General features: G+C 43.4%; 1 protein-coding gene across 1 annotated transcript; it reads left to right on the forward strand.

The window, feature by feature from the left end:
- Positions 1-7264: 7264 nt before the first annotated feature.
- Positions 7265-10489, forward strand: LOC147436851 (pentatricopeptide repeat-containing protein At2g33680-like). Its single transcript, XM_086486248.1, has one exon. It carries the CDS (start codon positions 7472-7474, stop codon positions 9878-9880), a length of 2409 nt encoding a protein of 802 aa, XP_086342374.1. The 5' UTR covers positions 7265-7471; the 3' UTR covers positions 9881-10489.
- Positions 10490-11521: the final 1032 nt, after the last annotated feature.

Genomic DNA, 11521 nt, shown 5'->3' on the forward strand with positions numbered 1-11521 from the left:
AATTGGTATCAGAGCTTGTTCAAGTGTTGAGCTACCATAGCCTTGAAGCTACTGCGTGGGAAAGGTCACCTGCAAAGAGGAAAGGCCAAAACTTGACCCACACCAATTTGAGCATAACTTGCATCAGCATGGTCTCCCTAGCCTAAGAACCCATTTTTGACACATGCTCGTCTGTTGACTCGCCACCTCCGTTGTGAGCAAAATTTCTCTCAGTGCTATCGGCCTACGTTGTTTGCGTTGTTTCTTCATTACAGAGATTTGAAGTTTTAGATTTCACACTTTATTTAAGTGTCCAACCTTGTTTCAACCCTTCAAAAGGCCATTCACACCCTCATATAAGCTTATTCACATCCTCGTGCTTGCTACCCAATAGCAAATTGGTTAACAATCATGGAAGTTTATTTTTAAGCTCAAAAAAAAAAAAGGCAAACCCTGTGAATTCCAGTTTTGAAGCAATCTTACAAAGCATCAACCTCTCAAAAATGCTCGCTTCTACAACAATGCATCATCTCAATGAGATGCATGAGCCTTATTCTACAAACCAATATTTTTGTGAGATCTTCAACACGCTACAAAGTGGGGAGACAATTTCAAGATATTCTCTCAAGAAAGGATACATGACACGTGGTTTGAGGCAAAAGGGAGTGTCACAATCCTCCCTTTGTTGGGCATGGGGAACTAGGGGACAAGGGTGTTGAGCACTACTTCTATTATCCTCGGCTCAAGAAGGAAATGAACTTGGAGACTGCTTTTGCCAAGGTTGAGGAGGCTTTGCAAAAGTCTGAAGTCTATGTGCACTCGGATAGTGTGTTAGAATGTAAAGGATGACAAACACAAAACATCAGGATTCCTATAGATTTTACCTATTCCAAACTAGTTATGGGAGAGTATAGCTGTGGATTTATATTTAATCGTCCTAGGACTCAGAGTGTGCATGATGGCATATATAAAATTGTGGATAGATTCAACAAGTAGGCTCACGTTATACCAGTGAAGAAGACAATGAAGGCCGATCATTTGGCAAAGTTGCTTATCTCACATATGTTGCGGTTACATGGGATGTCAAAGTCTATTGTTTCTTCAAATAAAAACCACATATTTATGAGCTTGTTTTGAACAACAGCGTGTGAGAATGTGGGTACTTTACTCAAGTTCTCTTCATCATTTCATCCGTAGACCAATGAGTAGCCAAAGATAACCATCTCGATAGTATAGACTTGTTGAAGTGCTATATCTCTCAAAATAATTCTGGGTGGGAGAAATACTTTCTTCCGCCTATCTTGTGCACCAAGGACAAGATTTCCTCAAGCAGATCACTCCGTTCACGATCTGGAGATTGATTTTGCCAAGGTTAAGCAAGCAGGATTGGCAAAAGTTTCAAGAAGTCCATAAGAAAGCGACATACCACTATCGACGCGACCTGCACTTAAAGGAGGATGATTAGGAGCGTCTTAGTTTTGAGAAGGCACGGCTTCGAAAGAAGAAGGATAAGGAGAAGCTTTTCCCAAATCTAAGTATGCGATATTATGTGCCTTTCCAGATTTGAGAAACAATCAATGATGTGTGCTTCGTATTGAAGTTGCTAAATACTTGGAATATTCATGATGCTTTTCATGGGAGTCTACCAAGACCTTTTAAGGGAAAAGTACCAGAGGAGCAACTAAAGGTGGAAGAAATTGAGGAGATTCTTAAACTTGAGAGTCCTAGTGCACAAGGAAAGGAAATTGAAGAGTAAACTGGTCATCACCAAAGTCACAAGAAAGCCTGGCAGAGCACCCGCATGCGGTCAGAGCTGCCATGAAGTCTCTCAAATTGGCTTCTGAGTGTGGATAAGCTCCAGCCCCAAATGTCACGAGCAGCCTCTGTCAGTGGTATAGGGTGAGCCTTGAAGATGTGAAAGTAGCGGGACCACCATCTGAACCAGTGTGCCAACCTGCAACCAACACCACTCTATATCACTGCACCACTCTTGGGGGATGAGCTCTGTGGCAAGCTGAGTGTAGACCGACCCCCCTGAATCACTATCATCCTGTTGGTGGAAGCCATCTCAAAATGGAGCACAGGGACTGTGTGTGTGGACCAGGCTGTAGCACCGCCGATGTACTATTGGGTTGTGAAAAGTGCTAGCATCAACCAAAGAATCCGAAGCAAAACCTGTTGTGCCATGGGGCAGTCCCACAAATAGTGACACTAACTCTCCAATGGGTGGCCGGAGGCTAGACATACTACCAAGAAGCTGTTGTGTACCAATCAACTCCCAATTGCAATATCTCTATACGCAACTAGCCATAGAAACATGGTAGCTCTCTTCGACATCTGCTATCCCATAACCGCTGCTAGAACCCTAACAAGAACTCGTCTATGAGACCCTCCTCCTGTCAGTGAAGTGTTGTCGCAGAGGGATCCTCACTCCGTGCTGCCAGTATGTGGCACCCCAAACGAGTTGTGTATTGGAAGAAAGGAGTCCGTGGGTGACTGAATGAAGAGAAAGGATCTCTCCAAAAGCACTCTATCGAGTCCCACTGCACTCGCACCAAAGGGCGACTATCCCAAGCTCAAAACCGCCAATGTCCTTACTTGTAATAGGACTAGTCTTTGAAGTTCTTAAAGTCGAAAAGAATGTAGCAGGGCATATCTTTCGTTAGTACGATTTGAAAGATTGTTGAATAGTCTATTAAATAGAGCTTATACGAATGAGTTGAGATATTAAGAGAGAACATATATTCTTTTTTATAAAAAAAAATAATACACTAAAGATGGATTTGATAAAGATTAATGAATAACAGATAGTCTGTCTATGAAGAGTAAAATTGAGATTTTTATTAATATCAATGTTTTATATTTATGTGTTTTAGCTTAAAATGCATGGGTAGGCTTAAAATAAGTTGTAAAAGTAGTGGAGACCCAAAAATAAAAGTTTTATGAGTCGCGACCTAAAAGTTGCGTTTTTACCCAAACAAAAACGTTTTTTGCAATTCTGTCCGCGATGCTTTGTAGACCAAACCTATTCCCGTCGTTTTGAGTACCTGGATCGCTCTGTTCTGAGTTCGTTTGTAAAAGTTATGATGAAAACAAACAGAAGGCAGCAGCAGTGTAGTTTACACAGGGACAGACAGACATACAACATCATACAGTTCTCCCTGCTATCAACCAAAAAGTGGATTGTTTCTTCACGGTAGAGTATGGAAATTGAGATTATGAAGGTATAGAATTATGTTTTTTTTACTTTGATTATCATGTTGAATTGGTTGCACGAGTATGTTCTTTTGGCTATTTTGTAGGCGATGCAAAAATCAGTTTGTGAAACAGGATCTGTGCAAAGTGTCATGATAAAAATCTAACCTTTACGGATCGCTTAGCGATCACGTTCTTATATTATTCTCACAGGTATACTTGGTGCAAAAATCCTGCAGGCTTTTCGAGGAAAAGAAGGATAAAAGCACGACGGGTACTGTGTTTAGGAATCATTCACCATTCTCTCTTCTGCGAGTGCGAGTGCGAGTGCGAGTGCGAGTGAGAGTGAGAGTGCGAGTGCGAGTGCGAGTGTGAGTGAGACGCTGCATGCAAGCGAACTGAAGCTCGGGGGTGGTCGGGAGGTTCGAGCTCCGTACAACGGAGTGCGCCCATATATATATTCAATTGCTCCTCTGTTGTATCAAACACTATCAATACAAAGATTTCTTCCTCTGTTTTGCTGTCTATCTCTATTATTCGGTTCCCGTGACATTACTCAAGATCTGCCACGTTGAGATCTATGACACAAGTCCTCCGACATATGTCCACATCTTGGATCCTCTAAAAACACCACTCTATAACCTGTGGTGCCTCTATTGAGACTCTGTGAAGCCAACCCTCTCCTTGAACCTCAAAAAACATGCAGACTACTGACTTTGAGCAAAAGCCTTAAATGCAATGAGGACCTCCAATCGCGTGAAAGGCCCCATCCACCTAGGAGCTATTGTCTCAAGAGGGGTATGCCACTCAATATGTATAGCCTTTGTAATATCCTGACACATGCTCTGTACCCGGCTCATGCCTCGTAGCTGGATGCTCCGAATCTCCTCGCGAAGGCCTGAAAATTGTAGCTAGTCTCCAAAAGTTCAGGTTGGACCTTTTCCCATGGGACCCCAAGAAATATAAGGCCTGCTACGAACCAAGTGGTCTCGATGTGTGCTGACCATAGGGTTCCAAACAAGAAGTTTCCATAAGCGCTCCTCGGTGCATGTGGGCTGATGCTTCTCCTGGCCACTGTGCAGCTTCTCCTAGGACATAAGCAAGCTCACAGCAAAATGGTCCTCCCAACTCCTACTCAGGCCAACTCTGCACATCTGTGTAAAAATCCACCCGATGGACGAGCTCCAAGGGCCACCCATATGAGGGAATCGGGCATGAATCTGGTGTGGCAATAGCTCCTTACAGGACTCTGCCCCTGGAAGAAGTCCTTTGACCACAAGATTTCCAAGGAGGGCTCTGCTCCGGCGTGTTGCGTCAATAATCTGAGAACATGGTAAAGTGATGGCCTACCATGACACTTTGGCCCGGGTTGACTGTGTGTCACGTCTTGAAGTTGAGTAGCTTCTCCTGGAGCTCGGGGGGTTTACCATTCAGTCCCCCTATATAACGTGCATGCGTGGGGTATTGAAAAAATCCCTCTTTTAACATGTTTGAATGAATAAAATGACCCCTTATTTTAGGATTCTTTTTTCAAAATTGAATATAAAACCCCCTTATCTTAATGTATCTCTGTTAAATTGCCAAAAATTTCCGCATTTTAAAAACCCTACTTTCGAACTCATGTTATACATTAACATGATTACATAGTGCACCCCCCGAGTGCAGGAGCTTGAGAAGATCCAGCAAGACGTGATGGTTGGCCACTACAACCTTGCCAACCAAAGAGAGTCGTTTCGAGCTCCAATGAAGTAGTTTCCTCTTGATGGAAAGGAGGAAAGGAGTAGTTTGCTACTCTCAAGACAAATCCTGACAACCCAAGTAACGTATAAAAGTCCCTTGGGGGATCCATCTGAAGCCCTCCCCCAACGACCAATGCGGTCATAGGAGCATTGCCAATCCAGAAAGCCATTGTCTTCCTCCAGTCGATCAGTGCTTGTGATGCACAACAAAACACCACAAGAGCCTTCTCATACCTGTGCTAAAGGCAACAAACTCAACGTCCAACAACTCGTCTCCCCTAATAGGAAGCTCTAAACCACACAAACCAACATCATGTGAAGTCAAAAATCTGCTCATCGCCTCAACATAGAAGAGAAAAAGGAAGGGGGCAAGAGGGCGACCCTGCCTTACCAAACAAGTGAGCATGAAGCGTTCCCCTCTTCCCACTTCCAAGAGCACTGGACTGTGCGCACACTTGTAATAAAGAGACGACACTCCTTTGATCCAAGCATCTGAAAACCCCATCCTCTAGCATACTAGCTATGCTAAGAATCTTAATCAATGTATTGTTTACCATATGAGGCATGCTAAACTTCATAGAATGTGTGCTAAGAAGAATAGAAAGTATGCTACCTAGCATGGACTAGGTTCTGACCAACATACCCTCAATGCTAACAAGAATAATAGGTGTGCCGATTAGCATACCAGTCATGTAGGTGATCATACCCAACATGGTAATTAGCATACTAGGTATGCTAACAAGCATAGAATGTGCTAGCCAACATACCCATTATGCTAGTTAGCATACTAGGAAAGGTAGCTAGCATACTCATTAAATCAAACAACATACTCAACATGCTAGTTTGCATACTAGGAACGCTAACTAGAATAAAAATTGTGTTAAAAGACATATGTAGCATGCTGGTGAGCATACTAGGTATGTTAACTAGCATAAATGGTGTTAATTAGCATACATATTGTGTTAACTAGCATATTCTGTAAGCTAGGGAGATCACTAAGCATGCTAACTAGCATAAACTTGCGTTAAGCATCATATCAGTATGCTAGTGAGCATACAGGTATGCTAACTAGCATAAAGGGTGTTAATTAGCATACATATTGTGTTAACCAGCATACTCTGTAAGATTACTAGGGTGTTAATTAGCATACATATTCTGTTAACTAGCATACTCTGTATGCTAGGTAGGTTACTAGGCATGCTAACTAGCATACTCATTATGCTAAACAACATACACCTGAGGCTCGTCTAGGAGGTGCACAAGATGTTTTATAGGATCTCCCCTACACCTCACCCTTTTCGCCATTCCAATTCCCCACCTTCCCTCGAGCAACCCATGGAAAGCCTTCCCTCCTCATGTGAACCTCAAGCGACAACCTATTGCAGAGAAACATCCAGCATATGGGGGCTGTAGGACTTGCAAACCTTGGACCTCAACTTCAATCAGCTGAAGGGCACCATATTCGAACCTCTGAGACGTAGATTAAGCAGGGGGGTAAGATATGAGAGAGTAGTTGACAAGGGAAGACTGAGATGGAAGGAGTGTGCTTGTGGGTGGACAACGAGTTGTTGTTGCGCATGAATAAAACGACCTTTCTAGAGTCGGAGATTTGAAGGACGACGATAGATTTCTAATAGATGGAGAGTGAGCTGGATGTGGTAGTGTTAATGAGGACATTCCCATCAGGGGTGAGCTGAAGGGAATAATTGTCAACATAGGCACGAGCATCAAGGTTGGCCACCCAGATGATGGCGTTGTTAGGGGAGACATACCAAACCACAACGTAGAAGTTGTGGCTGGATTTTGGGAACTCCAACCATCCAAAGCAAAAGACCTTCGTAGGGGAGACGAAATAGGAGAGATGGCCCATCCTTGGCGTTGAGCCAAAATGGCTTCACATGCCCACTACTTGCTTCTTAGTCTAGGATCTCCTCGTTGGAGGACTTCCTCATGAACAACAATCCGCTCTATGGAGCCCTAGCCTCCTTCATCCTAGGGTGATTGGCCGCATCTAATGCGAGACCTGAGCACGACAACCGATTCCTTCACACGGGACCCATCTCCACCATTGATCTACACGTCCTCAGGCGAGAGAGAGAGAGAGAGAGAGAGAGAGAGAGAGAGAGAGAGAGAGAATCTCCAAAATTTCACACAGTTCCATGTCGGCTACAATAAATTATTGTATATATGACTCTTTGAATCTCCTTTTCGTGATTACGTGTCAATCTAACTTTATTTGGTTGTCTTTGTAGTAAGTATTTTATGTAGTTCCACCAATCAGAAACTGTGCTTTAAAAAAAAATAGTTTTCATTAACATAAAGGGAAGGCATCACTAATACGGCCTCACGCCAGGCCAAAAATCTGAATGGTTAATTTTGAACTCCTATGAGTGCCTGCTTGGCGCAACGAATAGCGAAAGGGTCTCCCTCTCCCTCTCCCTCCCTCTCTCTCTTTGGAGGGAGCCCTCTCTCTCTTTGGAGGGAGGGATGCGGGAGGGGAGGTGGAGAGGGAGATTTCACGTCAACAGGAAAAATGGAGAGCCTAAGCTCTGTAAGGCATGATCGCCCTCTGTAAGCATCAAACCAGGATCAAGCTCAGCTCGTATCAAGAACGGCTCCTCTCTCCTAAATATCTCAAAGGTAGAGAATTCGTTGAAGCGCAACATGTCCATGCAAAAAACGAGCGGTTAGCTCTGTTGGAAACAAAAGACACTGGCTTTGTGGCCTTGCTGAGAGACTGTTCCAAGAGTAGGGATCTTTGCCGTGGTGCTCGTGTACACGCCCATCTTCTGAAAAGGGGCCTCCTCGAGAGAAGTTCTTGTGCCATAGTAAGCATGTATGCAAAATGTGGGGTGCCAGAAAAAGCCCAAGAGTTGCTTCATGAGCTTCCCACTGTAGATATATTTACTTGGACTGCTCTTATTGACGCTTATATCCAACAAGGGTATGCACAATACGCGTTACACTGTTTTGAGCAGATGCAACATAAGGGTATATTTCCTGATGCAGTGACCTTTGCTTGCATCTTAAAGGCGTGCGGGAGCACTGGAGCACTTGAAAAGGGAGAAAAGATTCATAATCAGATTTCCAACCGTGGGTTGTTGCAAAAGAATGTTGTGCTTGGTACTGCCTTGGTTGACATGTATGCCAAATGTGGTGCACTTGAGAAAGCGGCACAAGTTCTCAAAGGCCTCTCTGTCCGGGATGTGGTTTCTTGGAACACTCTACTAGCTGGATACATTCAACACGGGCAGAATCATAATGCTTTTAGTTGTGTGGAGAAGATGCAGCATGAAGGCCTCTCTCCAAATGCATCTACCTTCATGTACATTTTAAAAGCCTGTGGCATCATAGGTGCAGTTGACAAGGGTAAACAAGTCCATGACGAGGTCATCAGACAGGGTTTGCTTGCAAATAATGTTTTGCTTGGAAAAGCTGTGGTAGATATGTATACCAAATGTGGTGCACTTGGGCAGGCACAAAGCTTGCTCGAGGAGCTTCCTGTTCAAGATGTAATTTTGTGGTCTATGCTTATTACAAAATACACCCAACAAGGTCAAGGTGAGGGAGCACTGGCATGCTTTGAGCATATAGAGCAAAAGGGTCTTTCTCTGGATGCAGTAACCTTCATTTGTATTTTAAAAACCTGTGGTTGTGTAGGAGCACTTGACAAGGGGAAACACATTCATGGAGAAATATCCAAACAAGGTCTGTTGAGAGACAATGTTCTGCTTGGGACTGCTTTGGTGGACATGTATGCTAAATGTGGTGCTATTGCAAAAGCTCAGCAAGCACTTGATGAGCTTCCTGTCCGAGATGTGGTCACGTGGTCTGCATTGATTGCAGGATATGCACAAATGGGCCAGGGTGAGGAGGCATTAAACTGTTTTGATCAGATGCGATGTGAGGGCGTTTCTCCAAACGCAGTGACCTATATTTGTGTTTTGAAGGCTTGTGGTAGTATAGGGGCAATTCAAAAGGCAGAAGAAATTCACAACCAGATTACAGACCAGGGATTTCTGCAACATAATGTTGCACTTGGCAATGCTCTGACAGACATGTATGTGAAATGCGGTGTGCTTTCAAAAGCACGTCGAGTGCTTGAGGAGCTTCCTCTTCGGGATGCAATTTCTTGGAACGTCTTAATAGCTGGATATAGCCAGCAAGGACAGGGTCAGGAGGCTTTAACTTGTCTCAAGCAAATGGAGCATGAGGGCTTTTACCCTGATGCAGTGACCTTTACTTGTCTCTTGAAAGCCTGTGGCAGTATAGGAGCTGTTGACAAGGGTGAAGAACTTCATGATGAGATTGCTAGACAAGGGTTGCTGGGAGTAGACATTGTGCTTGGTACTGCTCTGCTGGATATGTATGCAAAATGTGGCTCATTTGCAAGAGCAGTAGAAGTGCTTGAACATCTTCCTGTCAAAGATGTCGTCTCTTGGTCTGCACTTTTGGGAGGATACGCTGAGTTTGGACATGGTGAGGAAGCACTAAACTGTTTCAAACAGATGCAATACAGGGGCCTGACTCCAGATGCGGTGACATTCTCATGTGTGCTTAATGCATGCATTCATTCAGGTCTAGCAGAACAAGGCCAATTTTTTTTTGCTAGTATGAAGGAAAAATATGATTTTGATCCTGATATAGATCACTATGCTTATTTGGTTGATCTTTTTGGGCACCTGGGACATTTAGACAAAGCTGCAAGAGTGATCGAACGGATGCCAGATTCTGAAGTTCCTGCAGTTTGGTCTTCTCTTTTGAGTGTTTGTCAAGAATGGGGGGTTGTGACTTTTGGGAAATGGGCCTTTGAACATGCAATACGAATAGACAAAAGTGATGCCACCCCTTATATTTGTATGGCTAACATTTATGCAGCTGCTGGCATGCGGGAGGAAGTGGAGAACATTGAAGCTTTGAGAGTGACAAACAATGCATGGGAAAAGAGGGTTGGTCAGGAAAGATAGTGGTTTTATTTGGTTAAGGATGCAAATTTTGGAACTGTTCAAAGAGTTGATGATGGTCTGCAACTGACCCTCACAAAGGATGTTCTATGCTTCACGCCCATTGTCATCAAGTGCACATGGTTCTATGAGAGACGAACTCTGGTTAATGCTGCATTCCAGACATCAGGACTCATCAACTCATTAGATGCCTACCTATCATTTGTGGGCGCCTTGTGTGACCACTTGATAGCTTTGCCCATACATCTAGGCTAGGTTTGTTCAGGTATCAAGCTTAACACATGGTTCATAGGGATGCCTTCTTTCCTACAGTATCAGTTATTGCTAGCACAAGGTGGGGGGACAAAAGGATCGCCGCCATTGGTACTACAGCTCGACTTTATAGACGTGGTCTACCTACTGAGTGATGGCAATTTATCTTACCAGCTCACTCACTAGCGGTGTCACATTGACTGTTGTTTTCTTTATATTGCATCTCTTTACTTATGTTCTGTAGATTATCTTATCATTTTGATAAGTCAAGAAGCAGCAACAGCTTTCAACCTCCATCTACGTTGTATGCTTCCTTGGCTTTTTGTCTGTGCTTCCAAGAACTCAAGCTCTCTTCTTCTCTATCTCTTGGTATAGAGCCTGGTGGTAGCTAGGGAATTGTAAGAGACAAGTACGTATAAAGGAAGAAGCGTTTTAGGGTAAGGATTTCTACACTCTCTTCCCTCCTGTGTTGACACTACATCCATCATTGAGATTTTCAGGAGCTTTCGACAACGGTCTCAATTCTTTTCTCCGATAGATTGTGCTTCAGGATTCCATGCAGTCCTTCCGATTGCTATAGTAGCCATATTTTCACTTCAGATGCACTTTATGAATGCTAAGGTTGTGGTTTTTGTTGAACAATCATTTTGCTCCGGGTAGCTAGGTTGGTGCTGCACTTTCTATAGCTCCTGTACATCAGTGGACACATCATAAAGGATGTATGTATGCATATTCTTGTAACATGTTATTGCTATGTTTAGTTTGCTTGCAAGTTCTGTGCAGATTTTTGATTTTTTGCAAACATGTCTTAACAATGATACATTCTATGAGTTAGAAGATGGATAGAATAACTTCCATTGCTTGGAAGTTCAAAATGAGCAGGGTGCAAGTCCTAAAATATTGGACGGGCTATCCATCCCCAAGGCGGTGTCTAAGGTCTCTAATGGAGATTGAAATCAGTGACAAAAGCTTCACCTTGCGAGAGTAGGCCGGGCACCATGCCCGGCCCCCCGGCTCGCTAAAGTAAAAAAAACCAATTTCTTGATGGATAAAGGTGTAGATGAGCTAGAGAGGTTGTTTGGCATGGAGCATGTGATATGTATGCAAAATGTAGCTATTCATGGCAATAATGTATGGCTTGCGTATTTGGGTGCACTTGCAAGCCTTGGATTGTCCTAGATATGTGGGATACAACGGCAAATCCCTATTGCGCATATAGGAAATGTGCCACTATCTTTGAGAGATAGAAAAGTGAAGCATTTGATTGATGTATGGTATGTACTAAATATTACAATGAAATTTGGCTATTTGGAAAATGTTGGACTAAGGGTCTAATTGTCTGTATGTAGAGGAATACAAGAAGAGTGGAAAGCTGATTGCACAAGGAGAGAA

Source organism: Adiantum capillus-veneris, chromosome 17 (genome assembly GCF_014529385.1).
Source record: "Adiantum capillus-veneris isolate H3 chromosome 17, ASM1452938v2, whole genome shotgun sequence".
Classification (NCBI taxonomy): Eukaryota; Viridiplantae; Streptophyta; class Polypodiopsida; order Polypodiales; family Pteridaceae; genus Adiantum; species Adiantum capillus-veneris.